General features: G+C 51.5%; 1 protein-coding gene across 2 annotated transcripts in view; it reads left to right on the top strand.

Annotated features, from left to right (window-relative positions):
- Positions 1–6: 6 nt before the first annotated feature.
- IPPK (inositol 1,3,4,5,6-pentakisphosphate 2-kinase) overlaps positions 7–24,359 on the top strand; it is a 69,900-nt gene continuing 45,547 nt past the window's right edge. For both annotated transcript variants that reach the window (XM_005881660.2, XM_014529512.1), the window contains exons 1-6: positions 7–227; positions 7,191–7,238; positions 9,064–9,159; positions 12,979–13,045; positions 15,051–15,172; positions 16,909–16,998. In XM_005881660.2, coding sequence (XP_005881722.1) covers positions 147–227; positions 7,191–7,238; positions 9,064–9,159; positions 12,979–13,045; positions 15,051–15,172; positions 16,909–16,998 — 504 coding nt within the window. In that variant the 5' untranslated portion in view covers positions 7–146. The remainder of the gene's footprint in view (positions 228–7,190; positions 7,239–9,063; positions 9,160–12,978; positions 13,046–15,050; positions 15,173–16,908; positions 16,999–24,359) is intronic.

Below are 24,359 nucleotides of genomic sequence, written 5' to 3'. Positions count from 1 at the left end.
GCGGCTGACAGGCGCTCCTCCTCCTCCTTCTCCTCCTCCTGTCCCTTCTCGTTCTCCTCCTCCTCTTCCGACGGCGCGGCTGGTGCCCAGGCGGACTGTCGACCCCCAGCTCGCGGCCCTGCAAGGCTCCAGGGCCGCTCTGGGGGATGGACCAGGGGAAGATGGACGAGAATGAATGGGGGTACCACGGCGAGGGCAACAAGAGCCTAGTTGTGGCTCACGCGCAGGTGAGCGACAGACGTCGGCGCGTCCGGGACCCTCACTCTGCCCGACCGTTTCCGCGTTCCCCCAGCACCCCGCGGTGCGGGTCGGTTCCGCTCCTCCCAGACCCCTGCCCGTGTCCCCCCAGAGTCACACCTTCCCCCTCGCGTCAGTTTGCGTCCCCACTTCGTCACCCCCTCCCCCAGGTCGGTGCAGCGGCCCCCAGTGTCCCCCCCGCCAGGTCACCTCCCGTCCCTCGGGTCAGCTCCGCGTCCCCCCAGCACCCTCTTGGGTCGCTTCCGCGTCCCCGCAGTGTCATCCGCCCTCCCGGGGTGAGCTCCCTCCACTCAGTGTCACCATCCCCTGGTCAGTTTCCCCCGGCTCCCGGCCCCCGGACTCCTGGCCGCTGTGGGCAGAGGGCGCGGCGCGGGTGGGGAAGAAGCCCGGAGGCCGTGGGCCTCCCGCCGGGCGCAGGCTCCGGGACGCCAGAGTTGCTGCTCTGCTGCGGCTGCTAATCATGGAGCATTGCCCAGACGCTTTTTGCAGAATCTTTTAGAATTGAGAGTTTCCCCTTTTTTAAACCTCCCGTCCTTACTCCTCCCTTTCTTAGTGAGGGTGAGAGTTTCAGAAAGCGCTGTAAGAACTCCCGGGGAGGTGACCCGGGAAGAGAAGCTGTGCACTTGTGGGAAGGCCCAGGTCTCCCCGACCTGCTGCCGGCTGACACCAGCGGCAGGAATGCAGTGGCTGGGGGAGGGATCAAGAGCAGAATCCCAGTTCCACCGGCCCGGCCCAGTCCACGTTTCTGCATTTGCAAAGGGAACTAGTAACAGAACCCCCTTTGTGTAATTGCTAGAAAGATGAGGGAGCAGGAGCTGGACAAGTTATGCCTGGCAAGTGAGGCTGAGATACCTGCCCAGTCCACGAGCTCTACGGGGTGGCGCCTGGCCCTGCCATTCCAGTGCTGGGTGCGCTGGGTCGGCTGTAGGGTCAGTTGCAGTCACCCCGGCGACCCCTATGCACCGCCACAGTCTGAAAACGTAAGAACTGAGACTATCCGCTTTGCTCAGGATCTTTAGATGAATTAATAATGGACACAGCTCAACCTGAAGCTGTTCTCTGTGCAGGCAGCTGGGCCCCGTTGTGTTTCAAGGTCAGGCAAAGCATGGGGTATTCCAGCATGAGTCCCTTTTTGTTGTTGGGTTACTGTGGTGATGCACAAGCCTCTCACAAAACCAGTACTCATCTTCCAATTCCTTAGTGAGACTGGATAGTGTATCTTCATCTGGAGTAAAGCTAAGCTTTTTTAGTGGGGGCTAATGTACTGAGTTTCAAAAAGACTGTTGGACAAAGGAGCAAGTTCCAGACTCGGAATACTACCAACCATGCCCACAAAATTAACCACCTTCTAGAAACAGAACGCACTGGGCTAAGAGGGGTCACTGGTCAATGCTACGCAACATTTAGGGACTAGTTTACACCAACTACCTTCCAAGGTGGAAGGTCAGAGGCATCAGGCACTCACACGCCTTCGCCACCCCTGACGAGGGCTTGTCCACCTCCAGGGTGGTTGCCCGCCCCCCCTTGTTGCATGCCTGTTGTTGGGGTGGTGGGTTTTTTCTTTCTTTTTCCCTTTTAAACTCAGTCACCAGGCTGCCCTGGACCCATGGTTTTCATTCTGTATTTTAAATCTAAATTTGCTCTGCTGTGCTTATGCCTGGCTGTTGTGGCTCATCATTTGAACCTGAAGATGATCTTTGTAAGTAGTCTTGTAAGAAAGTGTTCCTACCAAGTGAAGGCACTGAGCGAAGGGAGGACTGTGCCCCTTGGATGTGAAGAAGCCTTTGTGCTTTGCCTGGGCCTGAGGACCAGGGAGGAGAGAGCCCTGGAAGGCAGCCTTTCAGGTTTGTCCTGTGCCCACGGAGAGGGTGTGTGCAAGTGGGAGAGAGATGGACGACTGAGCACAGGATTCCCTCACCTGTGGGTGGACTCCCCAGACGCCCTCATTCATTCCAAGGCAGAGAGCTGCCTTCCCCACTTTTTGTTTTTAATGTTTTTTTATTGCTTTCAGAGAGGAAGGGAGAGGGAGAAATAGAAACATCAATGATGAGAGAGAATCATTGATCAGCTGCCTCCTGCACGCCCCACACTGGGGATCGAGCCCGCAACCCAGGCATGTTCCCCGACTGGGAATCGAATCGCGACCTCTAGTCCATAGGTCGACACTCAACCACTGAGCCACACCGGCCAGGCCCCACTTTTTTCTAGATCAGGAGATATTCACTTTCTTGGAGAGGGCATCATTTACTTTCTGATTGAAAGGTCCCTATAAAGTGAGCAATCTGTTCTCTACTCACCAGCTCAGAACACTGCGTGCCTTCAGGCAGCCAGTCCTGCAGCCTGGCATCTGCACTGAAGGAACATGAGATGAAAGACAGACAGCCTTCCAGGGGTCAGGAGCTGTGAGGAGCATGGGGCTTGTAAAATGGGGCCTGGAGACAGAAGAGCTAAGTGCAGGCCATAGGAGGACCGTGGCATGGGGGTGGTCTCAGGGCCCAGCGTGAAGAAAGGAGAGTGCGAGACCCTAATGGCAGACCAGTTCCCTGGCAGATTGCTGTCAGCTTCCTCGTGGCCCCTTCAGACATCCTGTGTCTGTCACCCTCAACCTGGTGCTCAGCACCCTTGGGTCCAGCTGTGCAGTTTAACCCTTTCCCAGGCCCTGGCCCTTGGCCCTTGGCCCACAGCTTGGCACTGTGTCCCAGTGGGTGCCTGGAGGCCCATGCACTGACCTCATGCAAAGTCTTGGGCAAGGGCATTTCCCTGTGGGCAAGTGAGGGTGCTGTCACTTGTCCTGGAGACCATGCCACACTTCTGCTCACTCTGAGCTATGGTTAGCGAAGCCCAGGCTGTCCTCGTGTGCTGCTGGGATTTCTGTCTGTGTGGCTTTCACATCTGCACTTACCCTTCTTCACCTTTGTCTTGTTGGTTTGGCTCTGTGTCCTGTCCTGTGAAGGTCACTGTAAGTCTGGTTTATAATTTGATCTCTTAAGTGTCTCCAATGGTGGTGGGAGTCAGCTGGGGCAGGCCAGGCAGAGAGCTGCCCCCAGGCCTTGAGCTGCCTCCGGCTGCCCTCACCTATGGGGTGTAGGGCAGACAGTGGCTCACTCCTTCATCACACCAGGCTGTTGTGACACAAGCAAAATGAAAGACCTGCCAACAAAGGTCATTTATCAGAAGCATGTAGGAAGCCGCTCATGTCTGATCTTTCAGATTTTGCAGCCTTCCTAAGATTAAGGGGGCGTGGGGGGAGGGGGCGGTGGTGGTGGTAAAGCCCTCTGGCGTTCCTCTGGGTCCTGAAGATGTGAAGTTCCTGCAGTCGGGCCATCTGACTGCGCCCTTCCTCTCTTGCATTTTAGGATTTCTGGTTTGTAGGTCATACTTCTTAATGTATGTGTTGGAAGCAAATAAGAATTGTTCTGTTCTATTGTTTTTTTAAAAATGACTTTTCCTGCCCTAACCAGTTTGGCTCAGTGGATAGAGCGTCGGCCTGTGGACTGAAAGGTCCTAGGTTCGATTCTGGTCAAGGGCATATACCTTGGTTGTGGACACATCCACAGTAGGAGATGTGCAGCAAGCAGCTGATCAATGTGTCTCTCTCATCGATGTTTCTAACTCTCTATCCCTCTCCCTTCCTCTCTGTAAAAAATCAGTAAAATATATATTTTTTAAAATGACTTTTCCCAACTGCTGGGCCACTCCCTTCTTTCATTTTTTCCTGGATCTAGTTGAAAGAGTCTTAACCTTTTGTTGCCTCTAGATTTTTTTAAGTAACTAATTCTGTATTTGAGATTTTTAATTCTATCCATACAGGTTGATACAGTAGATGTGACTTCTTTCTTGGTAAGAACTCATTAGAGACTCTGCATGTGGCTCCCGTCTGTTTGCACCTGCAGTTGAATGATTAGGATTTGTTATTTCCCAACTGTGTTTCCTTTGGTGGTTTCCAGCCCCAGCCTTGGTGAGCGCTGCGCCTGCTTTCCTAGCATCGAGGTCTGCCCAGCTAGGCCTGGTCTCCCAAGGTGGCATGGCTCCCCAGCCTCCTCCTCAGTCAGAACTCAGGGCAGCAGTGGCCCCGTGTATCAGTGAGGTAAGGAAGGTTTTGGTGTGTGCAGCAGAAGAACGACTGCAGCGCCGGCTGCCCCGCCTCCACATGGCATCCATTGGTGCACCTGCTCCACAACCCTCGTGTGGCCTGGGAGCACTGGGGCCTTGCTAGCTCCTCCAAGACTCACTGTCACCCATGCAGGGTTTGTCATTACAAATCGTTCTGCTTCTCCTCTGGCTGTCACATCAGCCATCGCTTCAGGGACCGTCGAGTCTCCTCTGTTTCAGCCCCTGAGTGTCCTTCCCTGCCTGTCACGTGGATGTGTAGCTCCACTGTCCCCTCCCCACCTCATGGTCTGTCTGCGCCAGCGTCAGCTGTGCAATAGTGGTGGGTCCAGATGGGGCTGCCAGCCTGGGAAGGAACGGGTCCTCCCTTCTGGCCTCGATGGGGTGGGCTCCCTCGGCGAGATGTCTCGTCTCTCTGTTTTGTCTGAGGCTGTCCACCCAGCACCATGTCCCACCCCCGTCTCCCAACCCCACTGTGGGCCTGTGGTGCATTACTCGGTGGGTCACCTGGCCAGGTGTTGTCACAGATGCTCCGAGAGGCTACCCAGGTTGGGGCTGGCAGGGCAACTGCAAAAGGCAGCCTCACTGAGAAGCACCTGAGCCATCGGACACCCAGGGCAGTGCCTCGAGGGTGTCATTCCTCTGCAGCTGTTTGTCAGGCTCCCTTTCCCTTAACTGTTGCCTGGCCTTTGACTCCTGGGGGTCTTCGGGAGGCCTGGTTCTGGGTCATCATCCAGAAGGCTAGGCTGTCCTGTGACAGCGAGGCTGCAGCCTGAGACACCAGTGAGGGTGCCTGCAGGCCACGGGCCAGCCTCCCCTGGGTGTTTGCCTGAGGCCCTAACCCTTTAATTCCACCCACAGGTTCTCTCTGGTTTCAGGGGGCAGGTCTCCTTTTTAATATATTGGTTTTTATAGTCTTTTATTTGTATTCAATATCAGCTATTGCTTCCTCCTCAGTTCCAGAAAATCCTATATAATAAAACCCTAGTATGCAAATTGACCGAACAGCATAAAGACCAGTCGCTATGACGTACACAGGGGGAGTGCCGCTCAGCCAGAAGTCAGGCTCAGAGCCTCTCCCGCCTCCACTGCGGGTGGGAGGTAAGGAGCAAGAGGTCCTGGACTGCGAGAGGGCACAGGCCGGGCTGAGGGATCCCCGCCCCCCACCAGTGCACGAAATTTCTAGACCTCTAGTATAGAATATTAGGAAAAAGAAACCAGAAAGCACCCAATATTTCCACACTAAGAAAATAATTTTTGTTAACACTCTGGTGCACTTCCCTCCATTATATGGTTTTATTGGGTGCTTAAGAATCCTTTGGCCTGCCCAGTGTGGCTCAGTGAGCATTGACCCATGGACCAAGAGGTCACTGGTTTGATTCCCAGTCAGGGCACATGCCTGGGTTGTGGGTTTGATCCCCAGTAGGGGGAGTGTAGGAGGTAGCTGATGATTCTCTTTCTCTCTCCCTCTCCCTTCCTTTCTCTAAAAAAAAAATTAAAAAAAAAATCAATAAAAAAAATATTTTTAAAAAAGAATCCTTTGTTTCTGTTTTCCTGCCTTTCCACTCAGCCTTGCAGCCTAACTATGTAGAATACCCTTCACGCACGTGTCCGGGGCTGCAGAGCACTCGGGCAGCCAGTGCGGGCAGGCATTTGTGAGGCTGTGCTTTTAGAGCTATTCTGAGCCTTGCTTTGCCAGGCATCCTGGTGTTTCGATGACTTGATGTTCTCAGAGTGGATCGGAGGCACCTCTGCCAGGCCCACCCTCCTCCCCCGTCACCCCTGGGACCCTCGCAGCACAGAAAGCTTCCTGCTTCTTTTATAAGTGACAAGTTGTACCCTTAACTCTGTATGTTTTGAGGTTGTTTATATGTGTCATTCCTGCACGCAGTGATTTTTTTAGTTTTTTGAAATCACTGATTCTCATCTGGGGTGCCAAGGTGTAAGTGAGTGTGCCTCACTCCCTGTCCTGCTGTGGGCAGAGCTACCCGGCCCAGACCGTCTTCTTAATCTCACCCCTCTCTTAACTTTCTTGGCATCGTGTCCTAGACATCGAGAAGAAGGCATATTTCAGACACCTGCGTTCCCATGTCTGTTTAGAGAGAAAGGAGTTTTCTTCACAGCTGGTTAGACCTGGTGCAGTGGCAGCCCTGGCACTCACTGGGGGCAGCAGTGCCCACTCCCCCCTGGGCACCTCCCTGAGGTCAGCCGAGGCAGCCTGCCCTCCAGCCATGGTATCCCTAGGACTAGGTGTCTTTCTGCCAACGAGGGCTGGTGAGGTTGATTTCTCACCTTTCTCTGCCGTCCATCTGAATGGGTGTTGCTGGCTCCATAGCTGGCCTCTTGGCATGACCTGTGGCCACCGGCCCTCACAGCCTGGCCCTCATAGGGCAGCAGTGCTGGCCTTGCAGAACAGGTGCACACGGAGTGTGGTTGTTTGAGGGGACTGGCCCTCAGGAGGACACTGTAGCTCCCTAGGGTGGGCTGGTAACATTGAGATCATTTTCCATTTTATTTAGAATCAGCAACACTTTTATATGAGTAGTAAAGTCTTTTGTACATTCTTATTTCCTGAAGTTAAATTCCTGGGAGTGGGCTGGCTTGATCAGGAGCCACAGGTATTCCTGGTTGCCCTGTGGCCCCTGTGTGTCCTCTGGTGGGGGCACTGGGTGTTTAGGCCAGTGGGCTGCCTATGAGGTTGCCACCTCCAAGCTTCTGGGACAGCCCCCAAGCTGCCCAACCCCTCCTGCACACCCTGCCCCTCCCTCCCCCTCCCCCGGCTGTGGGCGGCACTAATCACCCTTTGCTTTCTTTTCCAATAGCGTTGTGTGGTACTGCGTTTTCTGAAGTTTCCTCCCAATAGGAAGAAGGTAAGATCTGTTGAGTTTGCCACCCAATCATTAAGACAATTACTTAGGAACACTTTGATTTTATTTCTGATGTAGAAGTATTAATGCTCATTATAGAAATTTAAATATGACACAGCATTCAGTACAGAACGTGGTGTCTGATTCCTGCAGGACCCAGTGCTTGGTGGGGTCACTGTGGGTCACTGTGGGGCGTCCTTGGGTGCTGAGCTAGGAATCGCCCGTTCAAGTCAGAGAGCCCTGTGGTTGGCGGGGACCCCGAGGGCCAGGTCTCAGCTTGGCGTTTCCCCTTCTGTGAACATGAAGTCTGGGATGCTGGCAGGTAGGCAGCATTGCAAGTCCCAACAGGCAGTTCAGATGGAGCCTTGGTTTCTATTTGCTGAGTCACCCAAGCCCAGGACTGTGGACACCCTCAGAGCTGTTGCTGCTCTGTAGCCCCGCTGACCTCTGGGAGGCAGTGACCCTGGAGGTGGGGTGTCGCTGTGGTATTCATCCAAATCTCAGTGGGTGCAGGGCTCAGTAAGGGAGCCCTGTGGAGCCCTTCCTCTTTGTGGCCCTAGGGCAGTGGTCGGCAAACTGCGGCTCGCGAGTCACATGCGGCTCTTTGGCCCCTTGAGTGTGGCTCTTCCACAAAATACCAACTTCTGCGCATGGGCCACGAAGTTTCAATTGCACTGTACGTGCGCGCCCGCACGTGGTATTTTATGGAAGAGCCACACTTAAGGGGCCAAAGAGCCGCATGTGGCTCGCGAGCCGCAGTTTGCCGACCACTGCCCTAGGGGAAGGGAGGGAGGCACAGGAGCTGGTGTGAGCCCTGCTCCAAAGCAAAGGCAGGAGCTGTGGGCACGGCCCTCACAGTGGGGACGGGCGGGGGTGGGTGTGTGGGTGGGGAGTGGAAATTGGCCAGGACGGCCATTGTGTTTCTGTGGAATCCAAGTGGGGACCAGAGCCATCTGGGAGGCTGCCTGTAGCCCCCCTTCTCCACTCAGCATCTGCTGAGCCCAGACCCCAGCTCTGGTCAGCTTTTCCTGTTTCAATTTATTGAGGCAACAAACAATTTGCCTTTACTTATTATGTCAGTGGTGTTACCAGTGGGAATCCTGTGGTCATGCTGTCAACAAGAGGAGCTTTTTGTCAGGAGCCCTGGGCCAAGCTGTGTGGAGCCACTGGGTGTGCTCTGGGCTTTTCTGTTGGGTTTCATTCTCACACTTCACACTGCACGCGCCCTGGGATGCAGGCTGGGTCTGCGGGTGCTACAGGGCAGATGGCAGCCCAGCCCAGGACTTCCCTGGAGCTCAAGCCCTGTGTCAGCACCGCCTGGACTGCCCTTGAGGACAGCTCTCTCATTCCTTAGACCTGGGATGGACTCTTCGGAGTTCTCGCCTCCGCCAGGGGGAGGGACACAGGGCTGATTTCCTGTCTCACCCAAATCTCATAGCTTATTGGCTCCTTAAGAACATCTAATTTGGGAGAAAATATTTTATTCTCTATTTAGAGGCTGAAGAATAAAATGTAAATACCTAGTGATTTTTGGACAGGAGAGATTTTCAAAGTCGATTCCTTGGAAGCGTGCATGAGCTGCTGGTGGAATCCACTGGTGTTCCTGGCACAGGTGTGGGTCACGTGCGGCCCTGGATAGAAGGCAGAGGTGGGCCTGGGAGCTGAGGGGACAGAAGCTCCAGTGGGTCTGGCGGTGTCCTTGGCGAGGCTCACCTTCCTCCGCGTCCACAACCGCCATCTCCTGTTTGTGGCGCAGACGGGGCGCCCTTTGTGTAGCCCTCCGCCTCGCGCCGCGTCAGTAAGGCCTTCCTGTGCTTCTTCGTTGCAGGCCTCGGAAGAAGTATTCCAGCACCTACAAAGCATAGTGGACTTCGGCAAAAATGTCATGAAAGAGTTTTTGGGGGAGAACTATGTTCATTGTGGGGTAAGTGGTTTCATTTATGGAGTCTAAGTTCATGGGCAAGATCTGTCTCAATAGTACCAGCTTCTCAATTACAGTTTGGAACTCTGAGCTTGATAGTTCCTCATGTTAGAGTTTCCAAGCGGTTTGTTTTTCGCATTTGCTGTGTTGTGAGGTAGCAGAGCAGATAGTATTATTCCCATTTTCTAGCTGAAAGGCCTGAGGTTCAGAGAGACCACGTGATAACTGAGAGGGGTGCCTGTCACAAAGTCTGTAGTTTGGACACTTGGGGAGGAGACAGTGTAGGAAGCCACAGTGGCTTTGGTCCATGCCTGGGACAGCTGTCTTAGTATCTGTTGGCCTTGCTGCCTGTTTTAGATCAGGGCACTGAACAGACTAGAAGGTTTGTCACTTTGCACACAGAGAGCACTGCTCCGTTTTGCAGATCCTATGCCTTGCGTCTGTCCTAGGAAAAATGATAACTAGGAGGTTAAGGGCACCTGTGAAGCTGAAGGGTTGCCAGGCAAAGTAGGTTTTAAATGACTCTGACAGCAAAGCATCCTCCAAGAAGGTCCCTTGACAAGCTTAGGATGTATGGAGGTGGCTGCGGGTGTCCCTCAGGCTGCAGCCTTGACTGAAGGCATCAGACCCTTTCCAGGGTGGCCCAGCCATGGAGCTGGCAGGGTGGTGCGGCTTTTGGCTGGGGTTCTCAGAACCTCCCCACATGGATTTACTGCAGGGCTCTGAGGGCCCTTGAGACTCAGCCCGGGCTCCCCAGCACTTGATCTGAGAGATGACCTGGCCCAAAGTTGTGTCTGTCCTTTCCACAGTATCCTGCGGCCTTGCAGGTCAGCCCACGCAGAGTGGAAGGCCTGCAGGGAGCTGCAGTCTGTGCGTGGAGTCCCAGGGAGCGGGCGCACCTGGCCCCTGTGGAGCCTCTCTCTGTATCACAGCGCTGAGGCTCCAGACCTTTCCCCTGGCAGGGCCAGTGAGGAGGGTGGTGGGAGGTGAGGGCAGCCGAGAGCGGCCGGGTAAGTGGGAGCAGCGTGAGGGTGTCCCCTGGCCCAGGGCACACATGCTCTGCCATCCACAGTGGATGGGTCCCTGGGTGCATGAGGTGAGGCCACAGGTCGCTTTCTGGGAACATGCATTCCATTGACACCTCCACATGGAGACAGCACCTGAGTGAACACAGCCTGTCTTGCCCCCAGGCAGACGCCATGTCCCCAGGGGACCGCCACTCAGGCCTGGCCCCACTGGATGGTGGCATCCAGAGCACAACTCTGATCCACACACGGCCAACAGGCAGAGTCAGCTTGTGTGGATGCCGCCTGATGGGAAGTGGGCCAGATGCAGCCGGGTGAGCGTTTCCCTCCTCTGTGTCCTGGGACAGATACAACCAGCCCTGTGGTGAGAGCACGAGGCCCAACAGCACCCACCTCGTGCCTGCGCTGCCTCCAGGCCTGCCCAGCTGGTTTGGGGACTGGTCTGGGCTGGTTTCCGTGTGAACTGGCGGTTAGCCAGTGGGGACGAGGCTGTCCCTTTATGCCAGCCGTGGGCAAACTACGGCCCGCGGGCCGGATCCGGCCCGTTTGAAATGAATAAAACTAAAAAAAAAAAAGACCGTACCCTTTTATGTAATGATGTTTACTTTGAATTTATATTAGTTCACACAAACACTCCATCCATGCTTTTGTTCCGGCCCTCCGGTCCAGTTTAAGAACCCATTGTGGCCCTCGAGTCAAAAAGTTTGCCCACCCCTGCTTTATGCCTACAGATGTCTGCATCTTAAATCCTGGGGGTAGTGGAGACCCTGGTGAATTTTAGAAGTTTAGCCTCGCTTTTGTGGGCCTCAGCCTCCAAGTTTGGGTGCCCCTGGGTGGCCTGGACTTCACCTTTACCCTGACACGATGGGGGCATGGGCCAGGCCGGCACGTGTGGCGAGTGAGGGTGCTGTTCTCCTGAGGGAGCTCCTGGGAGACTGCGAACGTGCTGCTCCCCGTTGGCCTCCAGTCTGGGCGGCCCTTCTCCTCTGCAGCCTCCCAACATCCCTTTGAGGGCAATGCCTGTCATCAAGGAAGCCGGTGTGGCCACATCTTCCAGGTACACTTCCTGGGAGGGTTCTGTGCTCTTCCAGTTTCCCTAAGTTAATACCACGTGCCCTGCTGATGCCCACTGCCTCCCAGGGCTCTGAGGCACCATCCGTCTGTCTGGCAGGTGATGGCACAGTTCACAGGGTCATGAGTCTGAAGCAAGGGTTGGTCAATGTAACCAAAAGCTACGAAGGGTGCCTACTACCAACATTTTATTCTGACTTAAAACACAAATAGAACTCATTATAAAATCAGGAATTTAAAGTTGCTTAAAGAAATAAATTCTACTTTTTACCTTGGTGACTATGAACTTAGGCGGGGGAGTCACAGACGCGTTTCAAGAGTAGCTGAGCCACTTTGAGCTCTGGACTCGACCCCCTCGGTCCTCTGCACGTGTCTGTCACTTGATGATTCCAGCAGGGCCTGCCTGCCTGCCTTTCCCAGCATCAGGACACCTGCGCAGGCCTGAGCTGCTGTGCTGGCCCTGCCCCCAACCTTGCCCCAGGTTGCGGGGCTGAGGTGTTTCTCTGAGGGTGGGTCTGGAGGCAGTTCTTTTTTTTAAATTTTTAAAAAATTTTTATCGATTTCAGAGAGAGGAAGGGAGAAGATATAGATAGAAACATCAATAATGAGAGAGAATCATTGATCAGCTAGGGGATCGAGCCCGCAACCCAGGCATGTGCTCTTGACAGGAATCAAACCTGGGACCCTTCAGTCCCCAGGCCGACACTCTATCCATTGAGCCAAACCAGCTAGGGCTGGAGGCAGTTCTTTATCTTTCCTGCACAATGTCTGCTCACTTCCTACCTTTGGTTTGTTTAAAGTGGAGTGAGACCTTGGGCTTTTGTGAATGTCTAAGTTTTGAATTTTCAAATGTTTATAATTTCCCCTCTTCCATTGTTTCACCTTCCCTAATTCAGAACTAAATTTTTAGCAACTCACCTTTTATCAGTTTATAACATGTGTAGGTAAATGACAAAATTCATGAGGTCAGCTCACACAGCAGGCTGGGAAGTGGACGGTTGAAGCCAGGCCCCCTGCAGGAGCACGTGGGAGGCCCCGGCAGGCCTCAGCGTTCACATCCTAGGCTGGTCTCCTGTGTCCTGTGGGGCTTCCCCAGAGGGAGAGCTCTGCCACCCTGGCAGCATCAGGACGATGGTGAGCAGCATGAATTAAGACTCCTTCTTCAGGAAATTGCAAGGAGCAGCAACGTGGAGAGAAGTTGCTCTTTGTTTTTTGCCCAGATGCACAGCCTGCTGGGCCCTGAGTCCCGTGGCGGAGGGCCCTCAGGGGTCTCACCAGAGATTAGTATTCCATCAGACCCTTTTCCTTGAGCTGCTCCTCAGGGGGGAGTGGGAGAGGCTCAGGGTGTCTGCGGAGACAGCTGCTGGGAGCGTTCGTGCCGGCAGTGAGGCCCTCCAGCCCTGCTTTGCCGCATGGACACCACGAGGAGAGGCCAGGGCTCGTGAGGACACTGACTGGGTGATGGGCCGCTGCTGGTCACCACCTGGCACCCAGCCACTCAGGAGGGCTGCCACTCCCAGGGCTTCCGTTGAATCGGGACATGGCCTTCAAGTAAAAGAGCAGCCTTTCTTCCTGAGGCCCATATACTTGTCCTGAGGACTCGTTAATGTGCTGAAATACACGTCACATGAATGTACCATTTGCACCACTGTGAGTGTGCAGCTCCGCGGCATCAAGTACGTTCACAGTGCTGTGCGGCTCACACTGCTGCTGTTTGTCCTTACAGGAGGTGGTCCAGCTGCCTTTAGATTTTGTGAAGCAGCTCTGCTTAAAGATACAGTCTGAACGACCAGGTAAGGGTTTCTAACTTACACATTTCCTTTGTCATTTAAGATGCCCGATGTGAAGTGTGTGACATTTTTCCTCATGTCAGGTAGATGCAGCTTTCAGCAGTTCTTTTGCCAGAAACTTGATCATCAGGGTAGAGACCCCAGGAGCTTACGAAGACAATTCTGTCATCAGATCCCCAGGCCACTGCAGAGAATGTATGACCAGGGACTAATTAATACTAAGAAACATGCAGTTGGGAGCGAGAGGGAGCCGAGGGAGTTAGGGGAGACTCAGGGAAGGGAAGGGAGGCTGCAGGGAGGCTGGAGGAGTCAAAAGGAAACCAGGTAGACCCACACCGCAAAGGAGGGCCAGGCCCACAGAGTCTGCAGCCGGAGGACCTGCCCCCAGGGCTGGAGCCCACCCAGCCTGCTTGTCCTCCTGGGGGACCAGGAGACGTGAGTTCTGTGGGCAGTACCTTCCCCATCACTCACATGCCTCCCCCATCACCTCCCGTACCTGCCCCATCACTCACATGCCTCCCCCATCACCTCCCTTACCTGCCCCATCACCTCACATGCCTCCCCCATCACCTCCCGTACCTGCCATATCACCTCCCGTACCTGCCCCATCACTCACATGACTCCCCCATCACCTCCCGTACCTCCCCCATCACCTCCCGTGCCTCCCCCATCACCTCCCGTACCTCCCCCATCACCTCCCGTACCTGCCCCATCACCTCCCGTACTTTCTTGAACTTAGTCATGGCTTAGTGACAGAAGCCATGTCAAAGCCTTGCCTTTCAGGGTCAGAGACAAAGAGGTAAAGCCCCTGTGATTGAGATGGACATGCCTCCGCCCAAAACACAGCCAGGCAGCCACGGTGTGCAGTGGCTGGTGGAGAAGTCTCCCTTGTTTGACAGGAGCAGGCAAGCCCCCAGGGCACCATGCCTGGAGCCCTGGTTGAGGAGGCCTAGAGGAGTGGGCTCCGTGTGGAGAGGACTGAGGGAGGAAGGAGGTCATAGCCACGTTGAAGCCAGGACAGCGTCTTAGCTGTTTCCTCCTCTAGAGGAAGACAGACTGAGACTTGCTCTAGGTTCTGCTGTGCAGCTGCAGTGCTGCTCAGTACCATTATTTTATTTTAGAATTAGTAATTAAACGTATGCTACTTAACAGTGATAAGAACTATGCCCCATTGTAGTGATGACTCGCCATCAGCCTTGTTCTGTGAAAGGGGAAAGGCCAGCCTCACGTGGGGTCTGGAGGTCACATGTGCCTCCGTGACTGCCCACAGCACAGCTTCCCGCAGCCCCTCTGGGGAGCTGTGTGCGCGAGCCTCCCACGGAGCCCGCAGGAGCAGGGAGAGGCTGCTGCCTCCTTCCTCTGAGGTCCTGGGTTAAGGGGCTCACAGAATTTGGGGGCAGTCCCCAAGGCCACCTCACTTCTGATGACAATTGAACATTTGGGGGTCCCCAAGACCAACCTCAGGATCTGATAATTTATTAGAAGGACCTATAGAACTCATTGTCATTGTCACGTTATGGCTGGTCGCAGCTCAGGGACACAGGTAAGACCAGCAGGATGAAGAGGCGCTGGGGGCAGGTCCAAGGACATGGCATGTGCTTCCAGGTGTCCTTCCCCCTGGAGTCGTGTGGGGTGCGCGTCCTGCTTGCAGCAGCAGTGTGTGAGCACATGGAGGAGTGCCATGCACGGAGGCTGCCCAGTACGGAGGCTGCCCAGCTTGGTGGGAGGGTTTTTGGAGGGTTGGGCATTAGACACAGCTGACTAGCTGCCCTCAGCCTCCAGCTTTCTGGAGGTCGAGCTGATACGGTGAGACCCAACCCCCACCCTGAGTCACAGTTGTACTCCTGTGACTCAAAGGCCTCCGGCAGGCAGCACTTTCAGCTGGAGGCGGCCGCCCAGGAGCTGGAGGCCAGGGCTGACCTTTCCTCCACAGGAATTGGCCAAGTGGCTGCGGGGGCGCCTCGTATCCCTGGCACTGATCCTCAGGTATTTCCCCTCTGTCTTCTAGAATCTCGCTGTGACAAGGACCTGGACACTCTCAGTGGTTATGCTCTGTGCCTTCCCAATTTAGCCAGACTTCAGACGTACCATTTTGCCGAGCACCGGCCGATTCTGTGTGTAGAGATCAAGGTGAAGTTTTGTAAAGGGGAGTGGTGTGGGGAGAAGGGAAAGGTGGGTTCAAGTTGTGAGTCCAGGGCACCTGCCAGAGCACACCTTCCCACTGAAGCTCCTGCTGTCTCCACGGCCCCGCAGCCCTTCTCAGGCCCAGCACCTCCTAGAGCAGTGGTTCTCAACCTTCTGGCCCTTTAAATACAGCTCCTCATGTTGTGACCCAACCATAAAATTATTTTCGTTGCTACTTCATAACTGTAATTTTGCTACTGTTATGAATCGTCATGTAAATATCTGATATGCAGGATGGTCTTAGGCGACCCCTGTGAAAGGGTCGTTCGACCGCCAAAGGGGTCTCGACCCACAGGTTGAGAAGCGCTGTCCTAGAGACTCCGTCTGCTTCCCGCTCCTTCCATGGTGCCACCTGCTCTGGTTTCTCCCACCGGCCAGCCCAAGGGACATGGCTCCCCAGGCCCCCAGATTCAGGCCTGTTTCCAGGTGTTGCGAAGGAGAGACAGCGGGACAGGCCCTGGACGACAGCCACCAGCAGAAGTGCTTTGGATTCCACCCTCCCCGTTTGCTTTGGAAGGTGCAGCTCGCTAGGCCCCCCTGACCACTCCCTCTGCCATGCCCTGTGGGCCCTGTGGTGACACTACATGCTGTGTTCCAGGAGGTCAGCTTGAGGGCTGCCCTTCAGACTGGAGGGCACTCTGTTCCTTTGCTTCTGTCCTGCTCATGTGAAACCTCCCTCAGTTTGTCGTGGCCAGGAGTCCTGAGCTGGGGGACAAGGGGTGTTGCATGTCTATTGGAGGAAGTGATTGCCGGATAAGGGCCAGGCCCCTGGCTTCATTCTGCTGCCCAGTGTCCAGGGGGCTGCTCAGGTCTTCCTCAGGAAGCTTCCCGGATGTCCCAAGCCATTGTTTGTCTCCTTTTCCCAAACCTCTTTGGTGGTGATTTCCGGGTCACACCCTTGACCCTGAGCACTCACAACCCCTGTGCTCAGTGGGGACTGTGGACCTGCTTCTCCAGAGGGTGAGTGTCTTGGCCTCACAGAGACATGGCAGCTCTCCAGGGCCACGTGCTAAATTCAGGTCTTACATGTTGTACGTGCCCAGAAACCAGGGGTTTCAAAAGGCACCCAGGGTTCCAGACGTTTTGGGAGCCTAGCAACCATCAGATGGGCCCTTCCTGTTCATGACTTTTTGTCAGAGGGATTGAGGTTCTGCTTCTTGGAGCTGGGAGCATTCCCAGCATCTTTCCAGTCTCGTTTGTCTTGAAAACACAAAGCGACTCTGTGTTGTGCTTTTCAGTCCAGCAACTGAGGACCAGTGAGAGTTCTGACTCAAGCAGCAAAGAGATGTTTAGATGATACGACAAGAGAAGCATCAGGGGCTAGAGAGAAAAGCAGCTTTGGGGACAGTTCTGTCCAACACGACTGCTGCTCCCAAAGTTGCCTTCTAGTTCTATGTCTGCTTAAAGCAGCGGTTCTCAACCTGTGGGTCGAGACCCCTTTGGGGGTCGAACAACCCTTTCACAGGGGTCGCCTAAGACCATCAGAAAACACATATATAATTACATATTGTTTTTGTGATTAATCACTGTGCTTTAATTATGTTCCATTTGTAACAATGAAATTGGGGGTCACCACAACGTGAGGAATTGTATTAAAGGGTCACGGCATTAGGAAGGTTGGGAACCACTGGCTTAAAGGTATGCGATTTCTCTCTAAGCAGATTTTCTTATTTATTTTGCAGCCAAAATGTGGGTTTATTCCTTCCTCCAGTGCTGTGACGCATGAGATGAAGCACAAGGTGTGCCGCTACTGCATGCACCAGCACCTCAAGGTGAGCACTGGCCAGCCCACCCACCCGCAGCGCTGCTGGGAGGGCGCCGGCCTGCAGTGACCACCCAGAGTTTTCAAAAGAGTCGAAGAAATTGTAGATGCTTATTATTTACCTCACCTTTTTGTTGTTCATTTTAAATTGAGATAAAATTTTTTGCCCTAAGATTCACCCTTTTAAAGTGTATAGATTGAGTATATTTTAGTATATTCACAAAGTTGTACAACCATCACCACTACCTAATTCCAGAACATTTTCATCACTTCAAAAAGAAATTCTGTCCCCAGGAGCAGTCCCTGTCCAGTCCCCTGTCCTGCCAACCCCTGTCAACCTCCTATGTGTCTGGATTTGCCTGTTCTGGACAGTCATACAATGTGTGCCTTTTGCAACTGTCTTTTTCCACTTAGTATAATTATATTGAGTCCATCCATATAGTAGCATGTATCAGCACTTCATTCCTCTTGTGGCTGATTAATATTCCATTGTCTGGGAACATTTTGTCCATCTACTCATCTGTTGATGAACATGTGACTTCTTTCCACCTTTTGGTTATTGTGAATAATGTTGCTATGAATATGCATGTATTTGTGTTTCTTTGAATCCTGTTTTCAGTTTCCTTGGGTAGTGTGCCGAGTCGGCAGGCCATGGGTGAGCCTGATCTCAGGCCCCTGTTCCCCATACTCAGCCCCACGTTGGGCGCCATATGTGCCGCGCCAGCACAGACAGGTTCAGTGAGCCTGAGGGGGCGGTGAAGGATTGAGAAAAGACAGATAAGAGAAAAAAGCTGGGTCTGGGTGGGACAGTGTCCTCTCTGATGGAGAGCTAGCGACAGCACCACGGCCTGCAAGCCGCTTCTTTATTTTATAGCCACATTCCACAAGGCAAAGTAAGGGCGTGGTCAAGATGTTTACAACATTCTTGCGGTTTCGAATCTACTCAATTACATGCACCTGAACTCTATCAAGCCCACATCACTCAGCCACAGTGGGACCACAGGTGCAGACCATAGGTTCAAGCTTACACACTATAGTCTTTGGCTATAATTGTGCTGGGGCTTGCACGTGGCTTTGCCACAAGAGGATTGTGCCCTCTCATTAGTCTCAGGCTTGAACCTGTTCAAATGCTGTAGCTGCTCTCCACAGGGTAGATTCCTTGGAGTGGAATTACCGGGTCTTAGGGAAGTTCTCTGTTTAACTTTTTGAGAAAACACCACACTGTTTTCCCCAGCCGTTGCACTATGTGATATTCCCATCAGCAATGTATGAGTGTTCTAATTTCTCCACGTCCTTGCCAGCCCTGATTGTTCTTGTTTGTGGTGAGTGTGCAGTGGTAGCTCATTGTAGTTTTCATTTGCGTTTTTCTAACAGTGATGGTCAGCATCTTTTCATGTGCTTATTGTGTCATTTGACTATCTTCTTTGGAGAAATATCTATTCAAGTTCTTTGCCCATTTTGAATTGGGTTTTTCTTTATGTATTATACTAGAGTCCCAATGCACAAAATTCATGCAAGGGGCTCAGCCCTCGCAGCCCCAGCTTTGTCTGGAAGGTCGTCCAGAAGGACATCTGGAAGGACGTCTGGAAGGTTGTTCGGCTGTCTGGTCTAATTAGCATATTATGCTTTCATTATTATAGATGTGATTTGCAAATATTTTTTCCTCTTCTGTCATTGCCTTTTACTCGTTTTTCTTTTTAATATTGTTTTTATTGATTTCAGAGAGGAAGGGAGAGGGAGAGATAGAAACATCAATGATGAGAGAGAATCATTGATCGGCTGCCTCCTGCACGCCCCCTATTGGGGACCGAGCCTGCAACCCGAGCATGTGCCCTTGACCGGAATCGAACCTGGGACCCATCAGTCCACAGGATGATGCTCTAGCCACTGAGCCAAAACGACCAGTGCTACTCTGTTGATAGTATCCTTTGATGCACAAAGTTTAAAATTTGGTAAAGTCTATTTTGTCTACTTTTTCTTTTGTTGCCTGTGCTCTTGGTATCATATCTAAAAAATCATTGCCTAACCCAAGATCATGAAGCTTTTCTCCTATTTTCTTCTAAGAGTTTTATAGTTTTAGCTCTTATGATTAGGTCTTTGATCCATTATGTGTTAATTTTTTTTTTTTTTTACTATGAGGGAGCATTTATTAAAGCTGAGGACAGTAAAACAAGAAAGGGCTTAGCATATGGTCAATGATTCTCTCTCATCATTGATGTTTCTAGCTCTCTCTCCCCTTTCCTCTCTGAAATCAATAAAAATATATTTTTTTAAAAAAGGAGAAAGAAAGGACTTAGTATAGAAGCAGCAACAGGAGAGCCAGGCTGGGCTGCCTTAGGTCTCTGGGAAGGCAGAGAAAAGTGGGCCTTGGGAGCAGGTTCAGGGGTGAGCCTGGGATGAGGGCTGCTGCCCATTGCTCCCCAGGTTGCAAGCCTCGTGGGGTCCATTAGGTTTAGGAGATGCCTGCCTGTGGGGGAAGGAGAGGGGAGAGAAGAGGGAGAAGGGAGTGAAGGGGGCTGCTCCCCAGAGGAAGAGCACTTTGAGTTAATTTTTGTATATGGTGTTAGGTAAGGATCCAACGTCATTCTTGTGCATGTGGATGTCCAGTTTTCCCAGCACCCTTTGTTGAAAAGACTGTTCTTCTTTTTCCATTGAATGGACTTGGCACCCTTATTGAAGATCTTTTGGCCATATATGTGATAGATTATTTCTGGCTCTCTAGTCTATTTTATTGGTTTATATGTCTGTCCTTATGCCGGTACCATTCTTTGATTGCTGTAGCTTTGTAGTAGGTTTTGAAATGAGGAAGTGTTAATCCTCCAGCTTTGTTCTTTTTCAAGATTGTTTAGGTTATTTGGTGACCTTTACAATTACGTATGAATGTGAGGATTGGATTTTTTATTTTTTCAAAACATGACTTGGAATTTTGACAGAAATGGCAGGAATCTGTGGATCACTTGGGTAATATTGCCATCTTAACCATTATAGTTTGCTAGCATTAAGTATATCCACATTGTCGTGCAGCCATCTCCAGACCTTTATTCATCCTGCAAAACTGAAACTATACCCATTAAACAGCCCCACATGTCCTCTTCTCACCCCTAGAACCGCCATTGCAGTTTTTACCTTTATGAATTTGACTGCTGTTGGCACCTCGTACGTGTGGAATGAGACAGTGTTTGTCTTTGTGACTGGTTCACTTTAACTCAGCATAGCGTCCTCCAGGTTCCTCCGTGCTGTGGCATGTCTCAGAGTTCCCTTCCTTTTGAAGCTGAATAATCCACTGAACTTGGGCTGTTGTCAATGATGCTGCTATGAATAAGAGTGTACAGATAGCTCTTGGAGACCCTGCTTTCCGTTTTGTGAGTAAATACCCAGAAGTAAGAATTGCTAGGTCATATGGTAAATCTGTTTTTAATGATGAGGAACCACACTCTGTGGTTCATAGAGCTGTTCCAGTTCACATTCCACCACAGCACTTTTCCCCACATCCTCACCAAAACTCGCTATTTAAAAATATATATATATTTTATTGATTTTTTACAGAGAGGAAGGGAGAGGGATAGAGAGTTAGAAACATCGATGAGAGAGAAACATCGATCAGCTGCCTCCTGCACACTCCCTACAAGGTATGTGCCCACAACCAAGGTACATGCCCTTTTACCGGAATTGAACCTGGGACCCTTGAGTCCGCAGGCCAACGCTCTATCCACTGAGCCAAACTGGTTAGGGCATTATTTTCTGTTTTTGATAGTAGCCATCTTAATGAATGTGAGGTGAGAAATGCAATTGGTTTTTGCATATTGATATTTTTTAAGGAAAAGAGGCTTATTTCTTTTGTGCACAGTGACAAGAGTGGTATCCACCACCTGTTCATCCTGTGCCCCCCATCCTGGCTGGTGCAGGGCACTGTCGTAGCTGGCATTTCCCCTCTTCCCTGTGAACAGCACAGCTGGTGGCAGATGCGATGTGCACAGCTCTTCTTAGACTGTAGCAGCTGCCCAAGTTCTGACGGAGGGCAGGGAGTGGAGTGAAGCTGGGTCTCAGGGGCATCATCTGAAAGAACGGAGATAGAACGCCAAGGCTAGTGACCCCTCTGTGCGGCCAGTTTCTGACTCCCTCTTCTGAAGCCTTTCTGCTGTTCCCTTCCATTGGAGCAATTCCTGGTCCAACTCCCCCAAAGCCAAGGCAGAGGTTGGACTTTCTTCTGTTTGGCTTATTTACACTTAAGACCCAGTCAGTCAGAAAAAAAATTCAGTCTTGATCATCACTGGCCTGACAACCTTCTGATGTATATTTTTTAGTGTTCAGTGGAAAATAGAAACAATTCAAAGTAGAAAAGTTTAATACAGGACATGAAGTGTATGCAGACTCATTGGAAAGCTGGAGTGAGCCATAGGTGGTTCTCCGGGAATGAGAACATCGGAGACCTGCCGCCTCAGGGAGGTGATGGAGAGCCCTGCAGAGCTGCATCCAGGGCAGGGAGGCCCCACAGGCTCAGCTGCTCCGGAGCACCCCAGAACTCAAGATGGGACCCTGGGAAGGAAAGCCCACCCAGAGTGAGAGCCTGCGGTGTGCTGCGCAGTGACCTTTTATCCTGTCACCCTTTGATGAACTTGTTTATTTGCTCTAACATTTTTTGATGGTTTCTTAGGATTTTCTATATACATGGTCAGATCACTTGCAAATAGAGATAGTTCTGGTTCTTTCTTTCCAACCTGATGCTTTTTGTTTTTCTTCCCTAATTGTCCTGGTTAGAACTTGCAGTACAATATTGTGTAGAAGGAGCAAGAGTGGACACCCTATCTTCGGGGGGACACTTTCACTTTTCCACATTCTGTGTAATGTTCACTGTGAGTTTGATACAGATGTTCATTTTGAGTGCTGCTTGAAAGGATAGTGAATTTTGTCAAGTACTTGTCCTATATTGAAATGATCATGAGGTGTTTTCTTCTGTTAACATAATGAATTACATTGATTTTCATATGTTGAACCACTCTTGTATGTCTTGGATAAATTCCACATGATTGTAGGAGGATAATCCCTTTAATATGCTGCTGAATTTGATTTGTCCGTTTTGGTCAAGGATTTTTTCTTAAGGAATATTGGTCTATAGTTTTTCATTTTTTAATGATGTCCTTGTCTGGGTTTGGTACAGGGTAGTAACTGGCTCCATGGAAGTGGGTTGGGAAGGGTCTCCTTCTCTCCACTCTTCCGTTTTTTGGAAGAGTTTGAGTGTTGGGGTTACACACGTGGTAGAATTCACTAGGGAAGCCGTCTGGTCCTGAGGTTTCCTTTGTCGGTAGGTTTTTTATTACAGATCCAGTCTCTTGTTATGGTCACTGGACAGTTTTTTATGCGGGTTTAGGTGGCATCTCTGAGATTTATCTTTCCCCACTCAGATCTGTTGTTAAGCCCTCTACTGACTTGTTCATTTTTGTTCTTTTCAACTACAGAATTTCTGTCTGGTTCCTTTTTAAAATTCTGTCTCTGTTGTTATTCTCCAATAGATAAGACACTGTTTTCCTTGTTTACTTTAGCTGTAGCGCAGTTAAGGTAGCTGATTCAAAGTCGTATAAGTCAGTCCAATGTCTGAGCTTCCTCAGGGACAGCCATGGATTGCTTTATGCCCTGAAGGTATGGATCATACTTTCTTGTTTCTTTGTATATCTTGTAATGATTTGCTGACCATGGGCATTTTAAGTAATATAATGTAGCCACTCTAGAAATCAAATTCTACAATCTCTCTAGGATTTCTTATTGCTGCTTGTTGTAATTGTTATTGCTTTTTCAGTGACTTTTCTATGCTAACTAAAGGCCCGGTGCACGGATTCATGTACTGGTGGGGTCCCTCAGCATGGCCTGTGGGAATCGGGCTGAAACCAGCAGTCCAAAGCTGCCTGCCGCTCCTGCCTGCCACTCCTGCTCATCCCAGCCCCGCTGCGCCTGCCGCCCCCGCCGCTCGGTAGGCTCACTGCTGATCTGCTGCAGTCTCTGGGCCGCAGCAGCCAGCATGAGCCCTGCGTCTGGCATCCATAGGTCAGCTGAGCGGCGCTCCCGCTGTGGGAGCACACTGACCACCAGGGGTCAGCTCCTGCATTGAGCGTCTGCCCCCTGGTGGTCAGTGCGCGTCATAGCAACCGGTCGACTGGTCGAACCAACTGTCGCTTAGGCTTTTATATACACTGAGTGGCCAGATTATTATGACCAGTCAGATTATTAGGACCACCCCATCAGTACTTTGTTGGGCCACCTTTTGTCTTCAATACTGCGGCGATTCTTCTTGGCATTGACTCCACGAGATGTTGAAAGGTGATGCGAGGAATCTGAAACCATGCCTGATGAATAGCACTGTACAATTCTGTGAAATTTGATGGTTGTGGAACCAGCTGCCTGATGGCTCTTTTAACTTCGTCCCACAAATGCTCAATTGGATTGAGATCTGGTGATTGTGGGGGCCACCTAATCAAGGTAAAGTCTCCCTCATGGGAGACTTTCATGTTCTTGAAACCACTCCTGCACAATACGAGCACCGTGGCATGGCACATTGTCTTGTTGGGAGAAGCCATCTCCATTGGGATACGCCATCAACATGATAGGATGAACTTGATCAGCAACGATACTTAGGTATGTTCTGCTATTTAGACGTTTATAATGATCTGGCCCTCTAGCAACTTCAGCGCGAAATTATAGCTAATTTGCCTATAAACATCAGGTGGTCATAATAATCTGGCCACTCAGTGTATATAGATTCTGAGAAGTCTGCATTTTTCTTGTGTGTAGCTTCTGAAGTCTCTGCTCAGTTAGCTTAGCAGGCAGCTCATGGTTTGGAAAGATGTTCTTAAATGCCTGGAACCAGTAAGATTCTCAGTTTTTGGCAAGAGGCTCTGTGTGTGTGCTGAGGCCTGCTTTCAACCCTCAGCAGGAGAGTTGCAACTTTGCCTTAGCTTTCACTTTCAGAGCCTCTGATCGGCAGGAGGTGAGGGCCTTTGCAGGTCTTTGCAGAGCCTGTGCCTGGCCATCTAGATGCCCCAAGATGTGCTGGAGTTTTTACACCCTGTGCACATCTCACCCCTCAGCTTTTTCTGTTTAGCTTCAGGTTTAGCCTGTTGTTTGCCACAACTGTTATTCCCCATTGCAGGCAGCTATGAGATTGAAACAATTGCCTCTGAATCGTTTTCATAAGTGCCCCTGGGAAACAATGCCCCTTTGGTGCCTAGTAAGCTCTGAGACAGGTCAGTGAGCACAGCAAACCAAGAGATTGATTGGTGAGGTAATTGAATGCGTATTCTCTGGCCCTGTCCCGCCCTCTGCAGGCTGCCAGGCTTCTGTTTTCACCAGGACTGCTGGTTTCCAGGGTTCCCTTGGAAC

Source organism: Myotis brandtii, unplaced genomic scaffold (genome assembly GCF_000412655.1).
Source record: "Myotis brandtii unplaced genomic scaffold, ASM41265v1 scaffold684, whole genome shotgun sequence".
Lineage (NCBI taxonomy): Eukaryota > Metazoa > Chordata > Mammalia > Chiroptera > Vespertilionidae > Myotis > Myotis brandtii.
Note: the sequence above shows the minus strand (reverse complement) of the source record. Positions and strands in the feature narration are given on the sequence as shown.